The following is a 27701-nucleotide window of genomic DNA, read 5'->3' on the forward strand; positions in this document are numbered from 1 at the left end:
ATTGATGCTGGTGCATGGCATGCAGCAGTGCTCTGTGTTACTGAGGTGGGCGCGACGGAACAGAACTGAGAAATGCCAGTTGTCTTCTGACAGGTTTCTCCAGCTGCTTTGTGTTTTTGCACTGCATGTGGGACAAAGCTTTGATCCCCACTGTTCCAAGTTTTAAAACTTTCTTGCACAATGTACACTGGACCACGTACACATTGCCACTAACTGGTTTTAACTATGGTGCAAAACTAGGGATATGTAATCAGTTTTCATTAAATTTGCACTTCCACTTGGTTAAAGCTCAAACTCTTCTCATTATATCATTCGCTAATGTCTGGTTTGCGTATCTAGCAGCCCCCTGCAAACATATAATTTTTTTGCTGGTTCCACCTGTTCGGTCTGTGTGACAAATAGACGAACACACATTTTGTTTTTCAAACATGATTAGAAAAGCAACGAGCAAAAATAAAATCTAAATCTTATTTATGGTGTCGGTTCGGCTGCATTTTTAAGACCTCTGAAACATGGATTTAAGACATTTTAATGCTAAGGCCTTATTTTTACATTAAGGAATTTAAGACTTTTTAAGGATCCGCAGACACCCTGTGCTTGATGCCCTTGAGTCTGACTCTTAGATTTAAGTACTATAGGCACAATGGAAACAGTTTTACGCTGTAATACTTTAGTGATCAGCATATCATTTTTAAGTACAGATCTAAAGTACCAAATCTGGAGAAATGTTTTCCATCATGATATACCACACACCTTATGAAAAATAATTATCACTGTCACATTGCCTTTAAAGTACTAAAAGGAGAAGTACTAAAAGGAGAAATGTCACTGACCTCATCTGCATCTCAACACTTAGATCGTGGACAAAGTGTCCAGCGAAGGCTAGACAGTCCACGGGTGTCAATACTGCATTAATCCATCCTGCAGGGACAGATAACACGAGTTCAGCAGAGTTACACTATTCACATAGCCTGGAAAAAACCTTTTACATGGTGAAAATTTTACATATGTACCTTCATCACAAGTAATTTTTAAAGCACATTTACCCCAAATTTGAAAAGAGAGAAAATTTCTTTTGAAGATTTAACTCTGACTGTGGTACAGGAGCATTGCAGATAGTTTGACAGCCAGTATCTGATCAATTATTATTATTATCTGTTTATTATCTGATCATTCACTGTGACACTTAACTATCCAACAACTTGATCAAGGCCTGACATTCACTATGTGAAAAAGCAGTTAGCTAGCAAAATTTTAGACATCTTTAGGCAGAGTTACTATTTTTTTTAACCACAGTGCTTCTTAAACTGACTCCTTGCCTGACGTGATTTTTGCAGAAAGATAATCTAGGCAAGGTAGAAATTAAATAAAATATTCTCTCTTTTTTTGCCAAAATATATTTATGGTTGAGGTATCAAAGTGTGGTATAAATAATAAAACCCAACTTTGGCAAATCTTTTTGGCAGAATTCAGCCACAGTGATATCTCAAGGGTTTTGCCAGACCACCACACATTTACTAGCAGTGAAACAAGGGGACGCAGCTCATGGTTAAATCTTGAAGACCTTTCTTCACTCATTTCAAGGATTTAATCAACTCAGAAGTGGAGAACCATCAAGATCATGTTAACTGACTTGCTACTATTACATATTCAAAATGATCTGGATAGGTAAAAAAACTTTTTAGACATATTTTCTTTTTATATACACTATATGATCAAAAGTTTGTGGACACTTGAGGACATCACAGCCATATGTGGGTCTTCCCCAAACTGTTGCCACAATGTGGGAAGCAAAGAATTGCATAGAATTTCTTTGTATGCTGTATCATTAAGATTTTTTTTCACTTGAACTAAGAGGCCAAAACCTGTGCCAGCAGGACAATGCCCCTGTGCACAAAGCAAGGTCCATGAAGACATGGTTTGCCAAGGCTGAAGTGGAAGAACTCGAGTGGCCTGCACAGAGCCCTGACATCAACCCCACTGAACACCTTTGGGATGAACTGGAGCTTGGCTTTCTCACCCAACATCAGTGCCTGGCCTCACTGATGCTCTTATGGCTGAATGAGCACAAATCCCCGGAGCCACGCTCCAAAATCTAGAGGAAAGCCTTCCCAGAAGAGTGGAGGTTATTATAACAGCAAAGGGAGGACTTAATCTGGAATGGGATGTTCAGCAAGCACATGGGTGTGATGGTCAGGTGTCCACATACGTTTGGCCATGTAACGTATAACAAGATATAATAAAATGTTACAAAGCTACAGAGTAGTTCAGATATTGAAACAAACTTTTCTAGTTTCTGACACCACAACACAGTGCTTTCCACTGACTGACCAATACATATGCAATGGCTTTATGATTCTCCCATATTCAGTAATCACCTGATGGAATGAAGAGTGTCTGGCCCTGCTTCAACGTGCATTTGTAGCACTTGTCCACCTGGTCAGCGAAGAACATCTCGCAATGGTTGGAGGAGGATCTCCAGCGCTCGTACAGAGACAGGTTGGCTGAGGTGGGCTTGATCAGGAAGAAGATCTTCTCACCCTGAGGATGAAGGCAATATGTTACATGCTATGTCACAAATGCTATAATAATGTCTAGTAGTGTTCTTCTCAGAACATCAACCATTTTATGTCCCAAAAGCTGGAACACATGGAATCCATTATAAGACTAATGGACTGTAGTTCCTGTCTGTATTCCCATAATGCACTGCAAGCAAGTCAATTTTAATCATGTATACTAGAAAGCTAGTTGCTGCATTGGGGAAAAATTCATGTGTCTGCAGTGCTGCTGTCTTCCAGATTCCCCATTGAGCTGAATTGAATTCAGAGCATCCACAAATATTTGTGCAGCATTAGGATATAATAATCATTGACATTTCAAACCAACAGAACAATGAATTACTTTTCACAGGAGAAAGCAAAGTGTTGTTTATTACTGTTTAATGCTGTTTAGCTTTGCTTTAACTCAACTTCAGTTCTTAGCTAATGTTCATAATATTTGGTAAGTCATGTGAGGTTTGCAACTGGATCTTTCTTCACATAACTATGCTAGTTTGAGGAGTCTATCACGTTAGCTTTTTTTGCTACTTGATCAATTTGATCAACATTCATGTGACCTGTGCTTGTTAATGATTTTGACGCTTTACAAAGACAACTGCTGTACATTATGACCTAATAAAAAAAAACACTCAGAAAATACACCCTACTGCATCCCAACATACTACCTGCTGGAAATACAGTATACTATTTATTACTATTTATGAGAAACAGAACTACCTTACCTTAGAGAAAGTGCTTCAGTTTTAATATACACACAGAATTTTAATATACACACTTGAGTAAATGAGAGCTATAAAGAATACAGTAATAGAACTCCTAAATATCCCATCTAAGGGCAGAGATGGCTGGTTTCTGCATTTATATGTGCTAGCAGGGCTAAGCCCCCTGTCTTTCAAACAATACAAACTGCATTTTGGCATCCACATCAGATTTTTTTTTTTAAATAAATATCCTGAAGTGGATTATTTACTATTTTTGTGGAACCAAGTACAACAGCACCACAAACAACGTAAGAAAAATACACAAAATGGTATGAAGAAGCAAGGCTGGGGCTGATTTCTTTCAAGACCAGACTGTACCTGACAGGTGAAGGGAATAACATTATCTCATTACAATAGTACCTGTCTAGGGGTGGGATATATTAGGCAGCAAGTAAACAGTCAGTTCTCAAAGTTGATGTGTTGGAAGCAGGAAAAATGGGCAAGCGTAAGGATCTGAGTGACTTTGACGAAAGCCAAATTGTGATGGCTAGACGACTGGGTCAGAGCATCTCCAAAACTGCAGGTCTTGTGGGGTGTTCCCGGTATGGAGTGGTTAGTACCTACCAAAAGTGGTCCAGGAAAGGACAACCGGTGAACCGGCGACAGGGTCATGGGCACCCAAGGCTCACTGATGCGTGTGGGCAAGGAAGGCTAGCCCATCAGGACCCATTCCACAGAAGAGCTACTGTAGCACAAATTGCTGAAAAAGTTAACGCTGGCTATGATAAAAAGGTGTCAGAACACACAGTGCATTACAGCTTGCTGCATATGGGGCTGCATAGCGTCAGACTGGTCAGAGTGCCCATGTTGACCCCTGTCCACCTGTGAAAGCACCTACAATGGTCACAGGAGCATCAGAACTGGACCATGGAGCAATGGAAGATGGTGGCCTGGTCTGATGAATCCCATTTTCTTTTACAACAAGTGGATGGCCAGGTGCATGTGCATCATTTACCTGGGGAAGAGATGGCACCAGGATGCCCTACGGGAAGAAGGCAACCTGACGGAGGCAGTGTGATGCTCTGGACAATGTTCTGCAGGGAAACCTTGGGTTCTGTCATTCATGTGGATGTTACTTTGGCACGTACCAGCTACCTAAACATTGTTGCAGACCACGTACATCCCTTCATGGCAATGATATTCCCTAATGACAGTGGCCTCTTTCAGCAGGATAATGCGCCCTGCCACACTGCAAAAATTGTTCAGGAATGGTTTGAGGAACATGACAAAGAGTTCAAGGTGTTGAATTGGCCTCTAAATTCCCCAGATCTGTTTTGGTGGCACAAGGGGGGCCTACACAATATTATAATTTTCACAATTTTCATAATTTTGCCTCTGTACACCACCAACATGGATCTGAAATGAAGTAATTCTGCAATCATCCACTTTAGCTGTCTTCAGTGGTCTTCCAGGCCTTTTGGTGTTTTAACAATGTATCAAATTGTTAGGTCACTCCTAAAATTTCAACTATCTCTCTGACAGGTCTGTTCTGTTTTCTCAGCCTAATGATGGCCTCCTTCACTTGCATCGACACCTCTTTGGACCGCATATTGAGAGTTCCCATGAACAGCTACCAAATGCAAATTCAGCGCTTACAATCTCCAAAACTCCAGGCCTTTCATCTCCTTAATTTGTCATGAAATAACGAGGAAACAGGCCACATCTGGCCATGAAACTGCTTATCAGTCAATTGTCCAATTACTTTTGAGCCTGTGAAAATGGAGGAACTCTGTAAAAAATGGCTGTAATTCCTAAACAGTTAATGCAATATATTTATAACCCCCTTGAATTAAAGCTGAAAGTCTACAACATCTTGATTGCTTCATTTCTAAACCATTGTGGTGGAGTACAGAGGCATAATTACAAAAATTGTGTCACTGTCCAAATACTTATGGACCTGACTGTGTGTGTGTGTGTATATATATATATATATATATATATATATATATATATATATATATATATACATATATATATATATTATGTAGGTTAGTATGTGTAAAAATTCAGTGACTTTTAAAAATTAAGGGATTTTTGAGACAGTAAAGTAAACCTTATTCCATAACAGTCTGGGTCACCAGATCTCAACCCAAATGAACTCTTATGGGAGGTGTAGGCTTTTGCCTCACCCCCCATACTAACATACTAAATGGTGGAATTTATTGTTTCACCCCAGCAGTAAAGCTCCACACCTCTGCCGAATCTATGCCAAGGCAAACTGAAGCTGTTCTGGTACCTTGTGCTCTATTAAAATACTTGCTGTTGGTGTTTCCTTTCCCTGTTTCCTTTAGTTTGGGATTTTACCTCCATCTTAGCTAGAACTCACAGAAGGCGTCTCACAGCTCTATATGAAGTCTGTGTGTTCTTGGTGTCAGAAACACAAGTTTATATTTTTTATTGGCTGTTTCAGTTCAGAAACTTGTTTATTTTTGCATAATGATTTCTTAACTACTTTGACCTTGTCAGTCTGCAGGATTAAATGTTACCGCTGTTAGCTGTCATAAGAAAGTGGAAAGTTTCTGGTGGCCTGTTTGATTACATATTACAGCATTAGGTCTGTGGAACAAGTGAGTAGCACAGCCTTCCTTTATGTTTATAGAGAAAACCTTGCAAATTGAGTCGATGAAACACTAAATGAGTCATGGCCAAGAGTTTTTAAACTAAGAAACCACTGTCTTATTTTGTCAAAGGAAGTGTTTTAAACCTCACAGTAAAATAGATGGTGGTCACTGGGATATGAATGAAATTATAAGTTCATAATCATAATGACCACCTTAATATACAGACATCACAGAGTGGCAAGATACCATCTGCTTCAGTTCTCGTGTTCATGCAGTTAAGTTTTAGAAAAAAGATAATGTAGTACATTTGTGTTAAGGTTTGCTGGATTCAGATTTTTGCAGATATTTAGTATTATATGGCATATTAACAGATCAACAAAATGATATGACATTGGATGTCGTATGTAGATAAATAAAACAAGAAAAAACTTATCTTCCTCTATTGCAGCACTTTTTATTAATTGACTCTTTTGTTTGTTTTCTATTTGTTTACTGATTTCACATCTATCTATAGATCTATATAGAGATAGATGTATCTACAGATAGAGATATCTAGAGATATCTACAGATTTATTTATTTATTTATTATCAAACTATTTATCTATCAACCCTAAGGATGGACTTGGACTGTAACAAATGCAGAAATGTTTTTTTGAATGCTGCTCAGTACTAATTCATATACTCAACAAATCTGTATCTGTTATTTATACCAACAAACAGCAGCACTAACCTTTTTTTTTTAATTATACCCAAACAATTGTTAAAAAATGTAGAATAAAAATCTCAGGATATTCACCTTCAGGACATGGTACCACACAGAGGCACCAGCACACTCAATATGGAAATCGGTGTAGCTGTCTTTCACGCAGATCAAACAGTATTTGGTTACTTGGGGCTTCCCGAGCAGAGCATCATCAGGCCAGTAGTTCTCCACCCATGACAGCCTCCTCACAATCTGCGGACTCTCGACAATACTAGCCATCCTGGAAAAAAAGACACACAGACTATAAAGACAAAATGTACCCATTTATATTTTGTAATGTAATGTTATTACATTAGTGTCCATACTGTTTGGGTTCTTTGTTACTGTCAACAGAGACATCACACAGTACATTTTACAGCAGTGAAATAGATTGCATATATGTGTGACATGTAACCTTCTTCCCTATTTGACAGAAAGTCAATTTGCAGCAGGAGCTGCGCAGTACAGCAATTTGCACCCTTGAAAGAAAGATCCACCCTGAATGATCTGCATGTTAATATTTACAGTTAACATCTGATCATTAGTGGCATCCGAGATTTATTTTGTACTGAAATCTGAGCCGACTTGTTTACTTTACAGTTCTTTCTTAGAAATGTTGGTCTATTTTCAGTTTACTTAACAGTTTCCTACATTACCCACGATTATGTTCAACTACCTGCTGATAGTGATGCCAGTGGCCCTTGATCTCTACCTAATGAGAGCAATGCGGCAGCGCTTTATTCCCTTATTCTGTCCAACTCCGTCATCTCCTCATCTGTACACTCAAACAGATCAGCTTCCAAAGCTTCGACTTTAATTCCCTCGTCTCCTAGAACACTAACTAGCTGAGCCAAGTCTTTGCCACGGCTCACCACAACTGCATTGCACTGGAATTCTGAGTCCAATATTAGCTATCTCCAACACTTCTGGGTTGGAGTGAGAAAAGAAGCTCTTGCTCATTTGTTTCTAGGTGCTAACAACAAAGCCTGACCGTTACCATTACAACAATGTTTTAAGATAATTGAAAATTCTTCTCCTAAAAAACACCATTGTAATAAATTAGCACCAGAAGCACATCACAAATATTTCTTCCTAAACACACAAAAAGGTAAGTTTGCAAAACAAACAGAATTGGCTCATCCTTAATTAGCAACATTAGCTAAGCTAGCCTGCTACATACTACATACTGAACTGTAGCTATTAGACTTAGTAGCCAAGTTCACTAACAGTTTAAACAATTTAATTAAACCCATGTACCAGCAAACTAACTAACATTAGATGCTAGGTTATTATATTGTGTAAGCAGGCAGCTACATTTGATGGTAAGTTAGCTAACATTAGGCTAGTTTATATTGTCTAAATCAGTAACCGAAGTAGCAAGCTAACTAAATTAAGCCTAACTAGTATGTTGGGTAAAACAGTAGCCAAGGTTGCCAACAAACAAATTGTGAATTTGTATTAAGCAGTAACCAACTTCGCTAGCATGTGTTCAGCGCTGCAAACTCTTTTCAGAGGAAAGTAGTTAATGTATGCTGAAAACTTCACTACAAGTCGCCAGGTGAGCTAATTGCATGGGCTAATTTGCACATTCATCGAATCGTCAAGAAGAAAGAAGTGAAGAAAGAAGTGTGCGGTGGGACAAACGACTTGTATAACCAACAGCTGTGATAAGAGCTGGAGAGCCGTATCAAGTGCAGAACAGTCAATATCTGCTCAAAAAGTCACTAGATTTGTCCCTAGGCTTTTTTTTTTTTAAATAAAGGCACTAAAGGAGACTAAAACCTCACCAAATCTAGCAACAAATTGCTCAACACTGCATGTGTTTGCCCTCACATTCCCATACTCGTTGTTATAGAGAGTGATAGAGAGAGGTTGAGCTACAAGGGTGCAAACATTTCTATACATTTTTATTTACACTTGGGTGCAAATAGCCTCTGTCTTTTTATAGGTTTCAAAAGTTTTTATTTTATAACAATTTAAGGGGTTTCAACAAAAGATCGAAAGAGCAGGTCATGTATTGTTCTTGAGTTTTATTTATGTCAGGAAAATACATTTTGGACAATTTTTACTATATGAGTGACATGTTTTAAGAGAAATCTTCACAGGTGAACCAATAGTTTATTGTTAATAAATACTGTTTAAACACACTATGCCATAAACGTTGGAGAAATCCGCACTGTTGTGCTCACCTTGTCTGGGAGAATTCCAGATTGATGACGTTTAACACTTTCTTTCTGTTTGTGCTGTAATAATAATCCACAAATTCTTTTAACTTCATTTTGCTGTCTGTCTGTTTGGTGACATCGACAACATCCACAAGAATATCAGGCCCTGGAATAAGAAAGAGAAACATTTCAGTACCACTGATTGTGATTCAAAACACTGACTCAGCATAGTGAAACTTGTTTCAGGGTTAAGAGTTTGTGATGCACTGATGCCCTCTAGTGAACACTACCGAGGGCAGCTTCATGTACGCCACTGTCAATGATGTTCAAATAATGAACTACTGTTGTTTTTTACTTGGTAAAGATAGGGTGGAATTTCTTCTTGTTTATACTTAAACCCTATTTTAACTGCATATGAAACAGTGCTGGGATAATGTGAAAATTACACCAATTGTCCCAACACAATATCACAATTTTCAATGTGCTTTTACAAATTTCAAAATACAGTAGCAGCACTGCTTTTCAATTATTCAGTTACAGAAACTGCTAAAATATTTGTGTAAGGACCAGACTCTAACAGGCTAAAAATAGTACATTAGTACTATAGTTACTTCTTTAATAATTACAAATTGCATACTAACTGCATTTTTCATTACAATACCCTTTTTAAAAACAAACATTTCATGAAGTTTATGGAATTATCTAAAAACCTTATTGTGACTCGTGCATATTGTGCATAATTTTATAGGAAAAATATCCCTTAAAAGCAAAATTATTCAAGAGTTAAAAACCCCATGGCAAAGTCTGGCTTTAAGATGTATGAACCAGTGGACCAGAATCAAGCTTAGCCATGTATCAAAACAATTTAATAATCATTTGGGTTTTTTCCCTAAAAATTGCGTCAACTTGTTTTTAAAATCTTGTGTTGCACTGGAGATAATGTTTTAGTAACATGTTTATCTATATTGGATATCACACAGTGACCTGTATTACTATTTCAGCTTTTCTGATTACAGTACACCCTCTTACCTGTATATCATCACACCCCTAATATATAAAAAATCTCTCTATAGTTCTCACTGATTTAATTACAAGAAGCAGGAAGCTCTTTTTGTCATCAGCATATCTGGACATAATAATTATTGAGTTATCATACCTACAAGTTAATAAACATGATAAAGATATATAACAAACCTTAAAAGGTCTTACCAACATAGTTTTCGACATCACTGACGTAGAAGGTTGGAGCAGGCATGGTCATCCCAAGGCCCTCTTTCTTCTGGATCAGGATGGGCTCGTTGAAGCCGTTTTCTTCTAGATAGTCCAAGGTCAGCTGATTCCCACTGAGCTTGACCACCACGTCCTCTGAGCTGCAAGAAAGCACAACGCTACGTTCTAAATGGTGCCAATACTATTTCTTTCATATACTGGAGATATAAGAGCTCATTATAGAACACTTACAAAGAAATATGTATGTGTATATATATATATATATATATATATATATATATATGTGTGTGTGTGTGTGTGTGCAATGGATATGAAGTGACGTGTCTGGATTGTGATGGATTGTGGTTGATATTTAAATGGCACAGTGCATTATGACTATCATGTAGACGATAGTGAAGGCATCACTAAATATGCCAGTGTACACACCCTGTCACACCCTGCACATAGTGTATTTCCAGTTTCTCACATTCAAATCCTGACAATTCAAAAAGTGTTTCTTCCCTAGTGCTGACAGGCTAAACAATTACAATTACAATCCCCTGTTTTCTACTTCTACACATAATACATAAATATTGCTCAATTTGTAATTAATTGGCATCTATGCCATATACTGAGTAGGAGGTATACTCCAATATCAGGAATTGTGAATTTAAGTCTTGTATTTTATCTGTATTAGCACCATGTATATCAATCCTGTGTTGTTATTCTGTATGCTTTCTTATTTGTATGTCAGTGATAATGTGTCTATATAATTGAATATATATATATATATATATATATATATATATATATATATATATATATATATTCAATTCAATTTTATGTGCATAGCGCTTTTAACAAAGGACATTGTTACTTAGCAGCTTTGCAAAAATAAATACATACATACATAAATATCATTATATATATATATATATATATATATATCATAATAAATTGTCACAAATACTTTCCTGAGATATAGCAGGTGTCATGATATATTATTTTATATCACTTTTAATAACAGTTACAAACTCTGAAAGCAAATTTCTGAAAACTCTGAAAATGTTCATCTTTAAAATTGTAAAATGTTCCATTCATTTTTAAAGAACTTTTGTATTTTTCCTAACGTTAACTGTGGAATAATTTATTTTTATACACTAAATGAAACTTAAATCAGTTTTTCCCTTTTTTTTCTTTACTGGCTGTTTGATAATAATAACTACTACTACTCACAATTAATAGACAAAAACTATTCTATTCTATTCTGCATGACCTTGCTAGCTTTTTTTTTTTTTTTTTTGCACGATAGTCCTTTGAGATCAGAATTATGATCAGAGAGCGCCATCCACTGATGGTCACGAGGCAGTCACAGTGCTGTTTTAGATCCACACATTATTAATACGCAATTAATAAATAAAAATAAAATAAAAGTAAAATTAAGCAAACGCAGCTGTACCTGGGGAATGTCCTGCTGCGCAGCTCCTTTATAAACACCTGACTGCCATTCTGAACCGGTTTGACGTCTCCACTTTGCCCCGTGTCATGTTTATTCCAGTTCTTTTTCTTTTTCACTGGAAAGAAAAGTGCCAGAGGCAGAGAAATCTGGTTTAGCCAAAGTCCCTAGTTTAGCCTGAAGTTCCTGTCAAATGGACTTGCTGTTGTGCATTTTTTTCACTAACTCACTCACTGAATTCATAATTAAAAATAAATTTTTCACAAAAAAAACATCAATGCAATATTATATTAAGAGCTAATTCATAAATGTATAAACTCATGCATAAACAATTACATGCAACAGATGGAAAGGCAGTTTCCAAGGAAGAGCTTGAGAGATAAATCACTCAGACGACAAAAAAAAAAAAAATCATTACACTATTAATAAACTGTTATCTCTAGCAATAAGTTGTTATTTGCATGTTTATCTCTGAATTTTGAATCTAATATATTGTGTTTTTTAGTATGTAAAACATAATACACAATACAGAAAAGGCTGCACAATATAATGCTGGTTAATTATCACAAATTAATTATAATTCTGATATCACAGAGCATGGGAATATATAAATGATTCCTCTCATAAATCCTGAATCTAAAGTCAAAATAGTGTGTGTTGTGAGCAGCTGGTGCTCCAGATAAATGTTTCTGTGAGCTGTTGAGGAATCACAGCGTTTACATAAACAAACACCAAAACTCTAGTCTCATCTTCAGATGCTTTCTCACAGCATATAGAGTGTCTGATATCGCTTGCTCGTAATCCAGGAAAAGAACCTTTCAAACACTGCAACATAATGAAACCAAATATAGTTTTAAGCTCAGTTAATTGAAGCAGTAAAGGTTTAAAAGTACTCACAGGTGGATTTGCCGTGTGTCTTCTCGCAGTTGGGGCAGTGGTAAATGTCGATGTCCGGTGCGTCATCCTCATCCACTCCCACACAGCTACAACACAATGAAAATATAAAAAGATGGAGCCTCATGAGACATTTTAAGTAGACCAAAATATACAAAACAATGTCTCAGTGCTTGTGGGCAAATTCAATTCACTGCAAAGATGAGCTTAAAATTGGATATTATTACACTGGGGCATTTAATAAAAAAAATCTATCCACGTGTAGTTGCATATACTCTATCTATTATCCTGTTATACCATAATGTTTTAATATTTTATTTTGTAACATTTAAAGGAGCCATCAATCCTCCCAATCAATCCCACTCCCTTTGCTGAAACTACATCCAGAGCACAGGGGAGATATTTCAGCACATGCCAAGTGCACAAGGCACAAGGTGAAGCGACACTTCATGATTTTCACTATACTCAATACAAGCATGTGGAAATTCATAACATCTCAGCCAACATGAATTATGAATTGCGAAGCTACAACATATATGAACAGCAAAAACAGTTCAAGAGATTGATCATACAGTAACTATTTGGGAGTGTGCACAGTAAACACTCTGTATCATATGCCAGTTGTCACTTTACACTGCTGTTACTGCAAAAGCCAGTCTATGCCATTACACACAAATATGTGTGCTAACACAACACTAATAGAGTTATGGTAACACCAAATGTGTGTAATTGTTGTATCACTGAGTAATACACATCAGCCTACTTGTGAGTACACATAAAATACATTTTAAAATAACAACGTAGTTTCAATCACACAACATGTTGATCAAGTGAAAATGTTCTTTTTTTAGTGAAAGTCTATTTTTTTCTTCATGTTAACTATGTAGATTTTTATCTGTTTCCCTTTGAAATGCATTACAATACCCAAAACAAATCCTTGGCTGAGCAGCTCTGTATCCAGATAGGGTGGAGCTTATATATCCAGGCCAGAAAAAAAAAAGAAACAGAAGCCTGAAACTATCAAGGAACTAGTCCGATCCACTGCAATGCAATACCGTGTGTCACATTTTAAAAGAATCTATGAAATTCATTCTTTCATTTATCTTCAGTAACTGGTTTACCCTGGTCAGGGTCTCAGTGGATCCGGAGCGTATCCCAGAAGCATCCGGTACGAGGCAGGAATACAGTTTGTATGGTACGCCAATTTATCGCAGGGCACCATGCACACACACACACACACACACACACACGCACACATATACACACCCATTCACAGCTAGAGGCAATTAAGACTCACAACTACACCTACCAGCATGTATTTTGGAGGTGAGAGGACACTGGAAAACCTGGAAGAAACGCAGGCAAACACGGGGAGAACATGCACTACTCAGAAAAAGACAATAACCTGAGCTCAGGTTCAAACCTGGAAGCCTGGAGCTGTAAGGTGGCAATACTACCCACTACATCAGTGCCACCCACCTTCAAATTATGTGATTTTTATGGAATGTAGGAACACTTTTAAAATGACAAATTCCTCTTTTAATGTTTGTCTTTGTTTCGCTTAAGTCTGTGCTTGTCCTCAATTTGTTTTTTTAAGGCTTAAATAAATGAAGTGCAACAAATAGTATGATGAAGGACAACTGCTACACAAATTTAATCAAAATATACAACAAGTTCCCAGAAAGATCCTGAATTCAACTCAGTTCATTCATCAGCAGTACTGGTTCATCTCCGCAGCTGTGAAAAGATGAGGGTTAACAGGACTCTCCCTGTCCCCATGCAAACCTTCTGCATTCCTGGCAGAAGAGGGAGCCATACAGAGTGGGAAGTAAATATTGCATTAGGAGTCACCCATGTGGGCTCCTCTCCAGCAGGATATTACTGCCATATGCAGAGAACATAATATTTTGTGTTCACTTCATTCACACAGTGGGCAGTGTGGACCTTAAAAATAGAAAAAGGCAAAACCCAGTATGAAGCATAAATTATATCCTTTATTCACTCTAATCACATGTAGGCAACATGGCCCCTAAATCATCATTGTCTCAGAGGACACAATAACCTTCACTAGGAAATATAGGACGCATCCTGAATCAGGCAGCAGGTTAATGTCAAGCGTTGATCTCTCTTCTGCTCTAACCATCCACTTTCACTTCTTCCGTCACAACAACTGTTTGTTTAACAGGGTTTCCTGTTAAACTACTTTGCAAATATATTCAGTCGATTGCAGAATTATTGGCACCCTTGGTAAAGATGGGTAAAAAGTTTCAAGAAAATGTCTTTGAGGTCAATTAGCTTAATCACACTGAAATATGAGCAAAATCTAACCTTAAATCTAACCTTGAATCTAACCTCAATACAGAATCTCACCATCTATTTCTGTGGACTCTCCTTTTCAGCTCACCCCATGTTTTCAGTGGGGTTTAGGTGAGGGGACTGGGGTGGCCATGACAAAAGTTTGAAATTGTGGTCACTTTTTGTGTGGATTTGGATGTATGTATTAGATCAGTATGTTTTGGACATATGTTTTTCATTTAAAATCATTTAAAAATTATTAAAAATCATTTAAATCATTTAAAAATAACTTCACGGAGTCAGCGATGCAATGTATCCTAACAATGTTCCCAGGGCCTTTGGATTAAACACTGCCCCACAGCATCATAGATCCCCCACCATACTTAATTGTATGGATTGGATAATTGGATTGGTTTCTTTTCTGTATTAAAAAAACCCCACATATGGGTTATATGCACATTACAGTTTCTATGGCAATGGACTTGACCGTGCTGTGCATTTATGGTATATTTATCATTATCATTAAAAAGATTTGTAAAGTGTTAGATTTAACACTTTGTTGTAGGCCTAGTTAGTTTTTCTAATCAAAATATGCAGTCTTTTTATCTTTCCTCTGAAAAAGTGCAGTTTTTGACTGGCTAAAAACTTTTGGTGTCATCTCTAATAAAGGTAAGTACTGATGTTATATATATATATACTTGTCTAATAGTCAAACAAACACTGATAGATTTGATTTCACATTACCAAAATCAAAACATGTTCAAGATTTAAAATCAAGTTAAGACAAGAGCACAGATCAAAAGATTACAAATGTGAGTTATGGAAAGGGGCGGGGCTTCCAGGGGTATCAGTTATTTTTGGAGAGTTCAAAACACCTGGGTAACTGTCAATCATTCCAGATTCATATGTCAAGTGGCTCATCTGCCATTTTTATTGGGGAAAAAAGAAGACTGCTCTTTTGGTGTATTTTTGAGTCATAACTCATAGCAGTGTGAAATGCTGAATTTAATGTTGGCAGGTCTGCGTCTGCAGTTAAATGAAATAAAATGCTTTCTTCTAGCATGCCTTCCAAATAGTTTGTTTGCATGGAGGTGGTGTCTCATTGTAGATCTAGAAACTTGTTGACCCTAAAATGGTACCATCTTCTGCAGATCTCTGTGATCCTTGGAAACATTTTTGCCTCTCTCACCATCCTCCTCATCCTGTGTACAGTAGCAAAATCTACTAAATTTGTTACAGCTCTGGTTGTTTTAAACTTCTTAAATGCATTAGGAATGCATGCGGAAATTGCCTGATTTAATGTAGGCCAACACACTTTTGTCTCATTTCATTTGTGTATTCTCTAATGTCCCCCAAGCTGATAAATGGAAGGGAACTGGGCCTCTGTGTCACCTCATATTTATTCCCCAGTGAAACAGGAAGTCATGGTTGATCATTTAAAGTTTCCTAAAGACAGAGGTGAAGAAAGTAAAATATAAACAGAAGCATGCTTCAGTTACATTTTGTTCAGAAGAATAGGGGTACTAATACTTGTGAGACATTTGATTTTGTTAAAATATTTTTTTTCTTAGAATAAATTAGCTTTTTTATATTTTCAGTGTGAGATTAGGCTAAGAAACCACAAAGACAAAACCACAAACCTCAACTAGAATTACAGTCAGCTCCAGAATTATTGGCACTCTTGGTAAAGATGAGTAAAAAAGAAAGGTTGCCAACAATTTTGATGCTTCTGAGGTCTTTTTTTTTTTGGAGGGAATAGAACGTTGCTTGTGCTGCACTAAGTACAGAGTGCTTTGTGCCTTTTCAAATGCCTTTTCATAGCTCTCTTGAGCATCAACAGCAGTCATAATAAAAGCATGCTGCTGGAGTATCTCAGACAGTTGTCTAAAGTTAGCAAGATGGGAAGATGGTGACTTCAGAATGCTTTTTATACATTACTAATGCTCACTTACAACCTCAGTAGTAACAAGAACTCACTGTAGCACATTTAATAAAGACAGAACGGCAATAAATGTTTTAAGTAACTGATAATTGCTTCCAACTCAGCAAGAAGTTAAAAGTGTAACTATGATGAATCAATTAGGCAATGTTTTAAACACGTCACCATGTAGGACTAGGTTGCTTTCCCTTTACTAATCATCATCATTGGTATGATTAACGACACGGCTGGTGCAGCTGGATAAAAGCGCGTTAATGAATTATTCACTTGAGTGGCAAGTCCCTCCACAACAAAACAAACACAGCATTGGGAACTGAATTTGCACAAAGTGATACACAATCTGCTGGAGAAATGCAGCCTGTGGATTCACAGAGGAAAATATCCAGTGAGCTCTACGAGACTAACCAGCTTTTATGTCTCGATGTCGGTGTTAAAGTGTCTAAACAAGACTGCCTTTGCCTTCCACTGAAACTGAAAATGCTTGATCTGAGACATAATAAGCAATATTTTTCTGTTATGAGTGTGCTACATATTTCTGACTCATTGCTGGTCACATGGCTGGTCACAAGGGAATAAGAGTGAGAGTAACAACACATTTCTTAGAGATTTAGTGCTAAACTACATCTCTAAACAGTGGCCATGAATTTCAACTCCATTGAAAACAATTATTTCTCACCATTTAGCCTTAAAATGAATAGCAAAGTTATATCTAGGGGTGAGAGGTCATACTGTGAGAAGGGAATATGAAATAATTTTACTAGCAGAATCAACAGTTACATGTTATCAGTATTTTTTTTAATACATTTAAAGAACATTAAAGTAGTAAAATACACGATTAACCTTGTCATTTAATACTACTCTATGAAGTAGATGACAATATTTTTTATCATACTACGGAGGATTCATGTACTTCCACCCTCATTACATCCCCTGCTCACTCAGGCTGGACACACAGACAGGCACAGTTTCTTCAAGAAAATCAGGGGGCAAAGGAGTGCACGTCTACACGCACATGATTATCACAGATAGGCACAACCAAGCGTTAGTGAAGCAACAGATGTCAGTTTCACCACTTGTGATCACGGAATGTTCCAATAAGGGTGGATAAATCAGTAGCGTGGGGCACCTGGGACAAGAAGTTTTTTTTTGTTTTTTTTCCTCGGTAGCCTGGTGGACAAGTAGCTTCAGCAACCAGAAAAATACTCCTTGTAGACTTTTTTATTTGGTATGTAATAAAGGTGTAATGATATAATACAATACGATACGTTGGTGTCTTGATGCACTACATTTTATATACATCAAGAATAAGCATTGCCTGTCATTTAGGTTGAAGTACAATAAATTAAAAGTACAATAATGGAAATGTAATAGTGACAGTGTTTGCATAATTGAGTCAGACTTTTAGCAGCATATAACAAAACAAAAGCTGTGCATTAATTGTTGTTGTTCTTTCGGCTGCTCCTGTTAGGGGTCGCCATAGCGGATCAGTGGTCCGCATGTTTGATTTGGCACAAGTTGTAAGCTGGATGCCCTTCCTGACGCAACCCTCCCATTTTATCCAGGCTTGGGACTGGCACTGAGAGTACACTTCCAATGGCTGGGTTGGTTCCCTGCCCAGGAATCGAACCCGGGCCACGGCAGTGAGAGCACAGGATCAGTAACCACTAGACCACCAGGGACAAAAGCCGTGTATTAGTACTTAATAAAATTAAACATGGCTAATTAAACTTTAACTCTTTATCCAGGCTTTCAGCTAAATACTAACCCCAACTACATCTCAAATACTGCAAATAAACCCCTGAAACTAGCACAAAAACTTCAGGCATTCTTTAACCTGGATAAAATCAGCCAGCAAAGGCTGCCTGAATGAAGCAGAGAAACTCCCTCTCTCTTTCTGTGTGTGTGTGTGTGTGTGTGTGTGTGTGTGTGTTATGAGTGCCAGCCAGTATGCTATCACATTAGTTTGTGAAAAACAGCATGTTTCCAAGAAGCATGTTTTTTTAAGCAGCCGATCTTAATTTAAGCTACTTTTTCAGAGGATGGAGTGTGTGCATGATTAGTTTTAAATGTTTATTTCTCCTCATGTAATATAAACATATATTTTATGTTAAATATATTGGTTAATATACAGACATATCAAATTGCCATATCATTACATTCCTAGTATGTAGTGCTGTTTAAATGTAACACACTTCACAGTGGTGTGAAGCACCTCAATGCTGTAACTATACCATTTCCAAATCCAACCGCCTGCTGCACTACACACATCAGCCGAGGTGCGATCTGCTTGCTGCCGGAATGATTTTGACTCTGTGAATTGATTAGTGTGAATGGTTGACCAACAATCTTTTTACAATGTGATACATGCAGGTATGTGGAAACACTGTCAAAGCCAAGCAAAATAAAGTCCAGCACAAACCTGGCAAATGACTTTCCTGTTATAATAAAATAAAGAAACTTTGTTAAAAGGGGTTAATTATCATAAACTTGTTAGCTTCCCTTAGTATGTATCAATGTGCTAAACTAGCTAATTAGCCTGCCAAATGTACATGTTGATAGCTACCACTTCTAACCGAGTCTTTTAGGTTTCAGGGCAACTAAAACATGGGACTGGGCAGCACACTACACCTTTTACTTGCCTGGTGAGCTAGTTAATGAATTTATGATTTGTCCACCCCATCTATGCTTACTACTAAGTACTAAGTAGTAAGCAATATTACATTATGTTAAGTTCAAAATGAACTTATGTTTGGTATCCAACGTTAGTCTCCTTAGTTTTGCACAGGGGCTACTATAATAATAAAGTGTGTATGAATAATAATAATGTACGGCGCTTGGAAGCTGACAAAAGTATCTAAATATGATTTTGTTTCCTGGTGTATTGAATAACTTTACATTTGTGCCAATGTATTTTCTTTGTTTTGAATTTGCTAGGGGTAAAATCTAACTTTAAAACCACATACATCAAAATTATGGGTTACAGATTTGAGATTTAAAAAATCAAAACCCTAAATACAAAAATTCTCAAAATTACAGATTTTATGTAAATTAGGCCAAAGGTGAAGCATCCTGAAGTCCCAGGGAAAAGTAGATGCTTTCAGTGGGCCCGAATTCAGCATTTAGCCAATTACAGCCATCTGTCACAGTCCATGAAGTGAAGTGAAGTGTTGTGGAGTAGAGTTAAGCAGAGACGAAATGGAAGATATGAACCGTAATGAGTTACGCGCTCCCATGTTCTACTAAGATTTTATGTTCTACTGAAATAGCTAAATTCATACTAAGCAGCTAACTTCGGCTGCTAAGTTTGGATAGCTAGTTAGAGTGTCACCTAAATAGTTATGCTTGGCATACCTAGCATCGAGTGTTTAACATTGAACCTGCCATTTGAGTAGAACATAAAAAGTTTTTAATTTGTTAAAAACGCTTTAAGTGTTTATTTTTCCCTGGGAATCCCAGATACTTCACCTTTGGCCTAATTTATATTATATCAGTTCTGTATTTTTGTGAGTTGGATGTTTAAGATTTGGATTTTTGATATCTGAATTTAGAATTCAAATTTTTTTTAATCTCAAAACCTATAATGTAATTTCTCTGGTTAAAAAGACAAATCTCAGGTCTAGCAAAGCAAAGAAAAAACAATGGCAAAATATACAACGTATAAAACATATAAAAAAGAATTTGATTTAATTTGATGTGTATATAATTGAAATATCCAAAATTCATATTCACTTTTGTCAGCGTCTAAGCTCCAACTCTATAATACCAGGGAAGTTTAAAAATCCAATTTAGCTTGCAATCTACAGTCATCACAAACTCACTTCAAACTGTGTCAAGTATCTCAAACAGACTTGCTTGTCTGATTTCTGACACTGTACGACAAAATGATCTACAAACACAGACAAAAGTACAATGCCTTGCATTATAAGCATAACTTTGTTACAAGTGATATCAGATCATTTAATTAAAATTGTCTAATTAAATTGTACATCTATTATCAAACTTTGATTAATCCACTATATCTATGGAGTTGTGAGGATGAATGAGTTACACAGTGGATAATGTCTCATTTTACCATAATAAACTCAGGAGAGTAAAAAACAAATATTGAAAGAACAAAATGTTCGAACAGACGATTGTTCAATTGAATCTATGCCTTTCTTCAGATAATTATATTTATACAATTATATATAATTCTTTTTTTCTCCTGATTCTTATATACCACAAATTGCCATATTTACCAATTAAAATACTACACACTGTGGCACTCTTCTCACAGAGATGTGTTAGGAATCATGTAGAAAAGTGCAGAGAATCAAGATAGTACAAAGCAAAGTACACAAGTTTTTGTGACGTCACATGAAAACAAGCCATTACCGGAAAATCAGGGGAAAATACAAAAACATATGAAAAATCCCACTAACAAGTCTTACAGTCTCTGAGAAAATGTATTATTATTAACTTATTTATTAGCTATGTAACACATATTTTACCAAATTATTCCTTTATCTAGGTAACAGTGACAGCTTTATCCTGGTCAGTGTCGTGGTGGATCTGGAGCCTATCCTGGGAATGAAGTGTGTGAGGTGGGAATACACCCTGGACAGGATGCCAGTCCATTGCAGGGTACCACACGCAAGGGGCAATTTAGTGTAGGCAATTCACCTACCAGCATGTTTTTGGACAATGGTTGGAAACTGGAAAACATGGAGGAAAACCACACGGACAAGGGGCGAACAGACAGCAACCTGAGCTCGCGATCGAGGCAGGGACTCTGGAGCTGTGAGCCAGCACCACTGTGCCGCCTATATCACATCCATCCATCCATCCTCTGTACCACTTATTCTACACAGGGTCGCCGGGGAGCCTGGAGCCTATCCCAGGGGACCCGGGACACAAGGCAGGGGACACCCTGGACGGGGTGCCAATCCATCGCAGGGCACAATCACACACACATTCACACACCCATCCACACACTCAGGACAAATTGGAAATGCCAATCAGCCTACAACGCATATCTTTGGACAGGGGAGGAAACCGGAGTACCCTGAGGAAACCCCCAAAGCACGAGGAACATGCAAACTCCACACACAGGGCAGAGGCGGGGCCTTTATCACATATAATAGCTTATTTTACAATTTATTACACAATCTTTAGAATCTTGGATTTTTAAACCAATCTAATGCTGGCAGCCATTTTTTTGCATTTGCATTACATGATTACAGTCAACTTATAGCCACAAAGAAATGATTCAGGTTTGATGTACTGTAAAATGCAGAGTGTCTTACAAATAATAGGAACTAAACTCTAGTTGCACACTAAATGGTAGTATTTGGTCCATATTCTCTATCTATTCCATTCTGTTCCATACTATGTACATGTCCTGTCTGTTTTGAGGGAGGATCTTGTGTCCTACAGTGATTAACATGTTGCTATCTGTGTTTGTGCTTATAACCTCACTGTTTTTATGAATGGCTTTTCTTCGACTCTGTTGATCTTTTGTGGCTTCCAGAGACAGGATGTGCACATTGAGGTTAGGTTTGTTTGCAAACTAGACCCAAGACTAGACTCAAGTTGAGTTTGATTCTTCATTAGGCAGTGAAATACTAATATTGAAAGCAGGTGAAGAATTTTTTTTGTTATAGCACATGGTCATTAAAGCTTGTAGCTTTTGCATGTTTTTTTGTGATCTCCAGCCTTTAAATGATTTCAGTCACAGAATTGAAAACATGTATGAGTTAAACTCCACATAATAATAATGCTCTGCTCTATTACGAAGGAGTAAGCTGCAGATAATAAGCTTCTCTTGTTGTTAATGGGATACACCTCAGAGTCTGCAACACACGGTTTGTCAGACTGGCTTTGTGCCCAGCAGACTGAGACGGGGAGAGAGCGATGATGTCATTCATTGCTACCTCAAAACAAGAAGTCACACAACAAACCGGACCATGCAGGGCTGAGCAAGAAGGCCGAAAGCTGCAAAAATCTGTCTTACTCTGACACAACCACCGTAAGTGAATACGTCTGTGAAGGCTTTGAATTGCTAATAGTAGTATATCACGGCAAATGGACTTGTGTTATAATCTTGAAAACATTACAGCATTCATTCAAAGGGCTTTGTCAGGCTGAATGTTAATACCACAAGCACAGGAATAACTCAGTGGTTATGATCCTGTGTGTAAAATCCCTGGAATGCTGGAGGGTGACCCAAACACAAAGACTTGGAGTGTATTCTGTATTCTGCCCCACTTGTTTGTCACTATAACTAAATGCAAACCACAAAACTGATGTCAGATCAGCGATGCAGGCTACATCCACATCTGGTTCTGCACAGGAAACCTGATGCAGTGTTTTCCAAACCAAATCATGGTTTTACATATGCAGCGAGTCAGAGAACACTTACAACTTGCAAATTAATTTTGAGTATATGATCAGCTGCAGGTGATGGGACTGAAGGTCTGGAATTTTTTTTCGCACCCAAAAGCCGTTGGAGGAGAACGAAACAGATATTGTCCAATAAAAGGACAGATAACGGAAATGCAAGTTTTTTGTTTTTGTTTTTTTTAACAAATCTGTTACCTGTTTGGCATATTTGGTAGCCAGAGGAAACATGGCATGAACCCAGAAGGGCATTAGAGACTCGAAACAATCAAAAATTAGAAATCACTCCTCCTAAATGGAGCAACAGAAAAGCATTTGCCCTGTCGTTTGGAGTTCGCAAGTGCAAATCTCCATGATGTCACGGCCATCCGTGGATAGGAGCCAAGGGAGCAAAACTGGCCATGCTCTCTTAGTAGGCAGGGTGGCATACTCTATCTACTGTCAGTCACAGCGAGACTAGCCAATCATGGGAGTGTGTGAGCTCATGTATTTTGAGCACAGCAGATAGCTTTTTCCTCGGAGTGTGTTACAATGCCCTGACACAGCATGAGCAGCAGTTTGAAAAAAACAGTAGTTGCTGTTGAATGATAGGGGGAGAGCTGGCTGTTGGATGGAAATTTGCAGGTAACCAATTTCTGGGGAGAAAATGAGGGGGAAAGATTATAAATCACAAAATCACAAATACAAATAGGTGTGTATTTGAGTGTGTGTGTGTGTGTGTGTGTGTGTGTGTAAAATAGTTTACCCTAATGGTTGCACTGTTGAGCTACTGAAATATTTTAGCCCTCCTATCTAAGATCACAATCAGCCATCACTCCACACAAACATGATCCTAACCATATAATTAATATCATAAGAATAATGAATTACATATCATAATCATAACTCCTGTATTATCAATGCACACGCCCACATGCACACACAGTCCTAATTTAAGAGACAGAATAAGTGTTCGTTAAAGTTCAGCTGCACACCCAGGGAGTGAATACAACACTATAATCTAAATTCAACACTGTTGTTGTTAACACATTAGTACTAATAAGTAAGGGTGCACTTGACAATGTAGGCACAAGACAACACTGTAGGTGTTCATTCAACACTGTAAGGGTTTAATTCATGAAACAACACTGTAGGTATTCATTCAACACTGTAAGCGTTTAATTCATGAAACATCACTGTAGGTGTTCATTCAACACTGTAAGGGTTTAATTCATGAAACAACACTGTAGGTGTTCATTCAATACTGTAAGGGTTTCATTCATGAAACAACACTGTAGGTATTCATTCAACACTGTAAGGGTTTAATTCATGAAACATCACTGTAGGTGTTCATTCAACACTGTAAGGGTTTAATTCATGAAACATCACTGTAGGTGTTCATTCAACACTGTAAGGGTTTAATTCATGAAACAACACTGTAGGTGTTCATTCAACACTGTAAGGGTTTAATTCATGAAACAACACTGTAGGTGTTCATTCAACACTGTAAGGGTTTAATTCATGAAACAACACTGTAGGTATTCATTCAACACTGTAAGGGTTTAATTCATGAAACAACACTGTAGGTGTTCATTCAACACTGTAAGGGTTTAATTCATGAAACAACACTGTAGGTGTTCATTCAACACTGTAAGGGTTTATTCAACACTGCAGGTGTCCATGCAACATGTGAATAGTGCAACCAACACTGGGCTTTTCAGCTGAATAGCATAAAACAGAAAGGCTTCACATGCACTGAAGACGGAGCAGGCTGCTTTATCTGTCCGTCACTGGTCAACCATGTCTACACAACCGTGCCTGGAGAGAAAGTATAAACGCTGAGCGTGTGAAGAAAGAGCAGGACGGAGACAGATCCAGGAAGATTCAGTCACTTTCCACCTTCACAAGCCATCAGACGTGCATTAGGCAGCATCATGTAAAGTGCACACAGGGCAGTCAGGGCCAGGCCATTGTCTGACCAGGACAATAACTCATGTGTCACGTGTGTCCATGGAGCTGTGTCTTTAGCAGGCTTTACCCAGACTGTCCATGCTCGCTATGCGTTCTCAAATCCTAACAAGGTGGATCGCTAGCTTTAACCATATCGTTACAGATTAGAGAGCAAACCCCTCGGGCAGTAAGCATTTACCAACCCCATTGCCACCCCCTCTCACACACACAGACACACACACCCTTAGAGCCGTGTGCGTAGTTAGAAGAAGCCCAGCAGCAATTTAGGACACACTTTCTTCACAATTTCTCCAACAGTGTGATCTTCACAATCTCAACAGTGAGATCAGGGCTGTCAAATGATCAGCAGATATCAGGCTAAAATCTGATCATCAAAGAGTTAAAAGAGGCGCGTAAATGTCTCTGTCACTGAGCTGTAACTCTCCTTCAACTGTTTACATGAACAACACGCTCTTACACCAGAAGCTCCACGGTGCGAGCGGGCTCGCGCGCAAACACGTCGCGTGTCTGCATTCTTCAGGGACACAAAATGGGGTCAAAAAATAGTGTATATATAAAAGAGTGTGTGTGTGTGTGCGTGTATATATATATATATATATATATATATATATATACACACACACACACACTATTTTTGTAACTGTTCTGTATAAAACCAAACGACTTCCATTATTGAACTCATTTCCTACGACAAGCCTACACACACACACACACACACACACACTCCGCTGTCAGTGGACGGGTTCCGGTGCCCACACGCTTAGGCTCGGTTAGCAGCGAGCAAGAGGGTGGAAGTGGGTTTAATTTGCTAAATCTGACCGCTTATGATCGATGAACGTGTGTGTGTGTATGTGTGTGTGTGGTGATAGAAGAGCTGTGAATGTGCAATCTCTGGCACAAGTAGCCTATTATTCCTCCAGCGCGAAGCGAACCCGTGTCCTTCCAGAGGAGCGAGGGCAGATCCAGGCTACAGAAATAAATACCCCCGAGCACGCTGAAAGCACAGCGAGGCTGCTGGGTCGCGCAGGAATGGACAGAAATATCAGCTGGAGATGAAATGCAGTGAAATAAAGCCAAAGCCAGAGCCAGAGCGAGCACCCGCTGCTCTCTGCTCTCCCCCGACACCAGCACAGGAGCACATACACACCGAGAGTGCGGCTCAAAGCGCACAAAAAGCACCAAATACACCACCTAGTACCCCAATAAGACCAGTAAGCACACAAATATACTTAGAGCTGACAAAATGTTGACAAAAATGTCTCTAGAAAGACAGCTAAATGTAACTCCGCCTTCTTCTTCAAGCGGCCTCTCGCGCTTTTTGGGCGAACACAAACGTAGAGCTGTTATAGACTAGCGCGCGACTAAAGCACACAAGCACGAAATCGAGGCACATCCGCACACAATGAGGAAATATTTAAAAAGAAATAAAGCCGTTACCTGCCGTGAAACCAGTCCTTGCAGGCATCGCATTCGATCATGAACTGGGTTACGTCGTACGGTAATCTGCAGATGCAATACACTGGTACAGTCGCCATGTTAGCTCAGTTCCCAACAGCGGCGGAGGGAGATAGAAGGAGAAAGAGAAAGAGACGGGGGCAGCACAGAAGGCAACCGACACGGCAATATGAAGACCGTCAGCACGCTCGCGCCTCCGCCGCACATGCATTCATAGCCGAGCAGATCCCGAATCACGCACAGAGGCGGAATTATTCCGCGAGCGCATCGCAGAGGTTACAATGTTTCCTGAAGCGCAATAATACCGTGTGCATGCCCCCTGGTGACTACACTCTACTGTAGTGTTTCCGAAAAGCATAAGACAATGTAGCTATGTTTTCCTTATGATATCGCACAGGCGGGCTGAGAGATGAGTGTGTGGCATTAGCGCGGCTCCTTGCGGGAGGTTTTGGGGGCGGTTAGAGCGCGAGATCTCCCCGCGAGCGTGTGCGCCGGTGCACTGAGTGCAGGCTTCATCACCGGACAAAACGGCGGAACCGTCCGCCGAGCTCAGCGTCAGCTCTGCTCACTCACTGAAGTTGCTGTAGGAGCTGGAGGAAAGCAAACGCGCTAGAGTTGTTTGCAAATGGCCTGCTGCATTATACCATATTAGATAATATCACCGCCAAGCCCTATAAATAACCATAGGAGATCTATGGTTATTTATATATATATATATATATATATATATAGTTATAAATATGTATTTAAATAGTTTATATATATATATATTTATATATATATATATAACTATATACATATTTTAACTATATATATATATATATATATATATATATATATATATATATATATATAGTTAAGTGCAAAATATAATAGCCTATTTATGTAGGTGCAAACTTACTGAACCCAATGGCTCAACCATTTTGCAGCCAGGGACCCCTTTAACTGTAAAATAAATTCCAAGGACCCCAATTTAAATATGTACAATAATATTCTGACTATTTACTGGAGCCAAATGCGTTTTTATTCCTGAACTTTCCACCAGCAGATCACATTATGTCCATGTCCATTATGCCCATTACTGATATGGTAATGGAAAGTCAGTGTGTGTAGTGCTGGTATGAGTGTATTAAGTGCAGCAGGTTTTTGGGAGGTTGTGAAACAGTGTACACTTAGATTTTATTTTACACTTGACGGAACTTTATTAGGATCACCTGTACGCATACATCTGCTCATTTTCAGCTAATCATGTGGCATCAGTGTAATGTATAAAATCATGCCGATTCAGGTCAAAAGCTTCACTTAAAGTTTACATTAAACATTTGAATGCGGGAAAAT

General features: G+C 38.2%; 1 protein-coding gene across 1 annotated transcript in view; it reads right to left on the reverse strand.

Moving 5' to 3' along the window:
- The window catches only part of phf2 (PHD finger protein 2), a 46914-nt gene extending 19953 nt beyond the window's left edge, over positions 1-26961 (reverse strand). Inside the window, exons 1-8 of the mRNA XM_026932571.3 lie at positions 26346-26961; positions 12350-12435; positions 11456-11570; positions 9997-10157; positions 8812-8953; positions 6677-6863; positions 2379-2541; positions 834-921 (exon numbers count right to left, since the gene is read on the reverse strand). Of these exons, the coding sequence (XP_026788372.1) occupies positions 834-921; positions 2379-2541; positions 6677-6863; positions 8812-8953; positions 9997-10157; positions 11456-11570; positions 12350-12435; positions 26346-26443 (1040 nt within the window). The 5' untranslated portion in view covers positions 26444-26961. The remainder of the gene's footprint in view (positions 1-833; positions 922-2378; positions 2542-6676; positions 6864-8811; positions 8954-9996; positions 10158-11455; positions 11571-12349; positions 12436-26345) is intronic.
- Positions 26962-27701: the final 740 nt, after the last annotated feature.

This window comes from Pangasianodon hypophthalmus, chromosome 20, assembly GCF_027358585.1.
Source record: "Pangasianodon hypophthalmus isolate fPanHyp1 chromosome 20, fPanHyp1.pri, whole genome shotgun sequence".
Lineage (NCBI taxonomy): Eukaryota > Metazoa > Chordata > Actinopteri > Siluriformes > Pangasiidae > Pangasianodon > Pangasianodon hypophthalmus.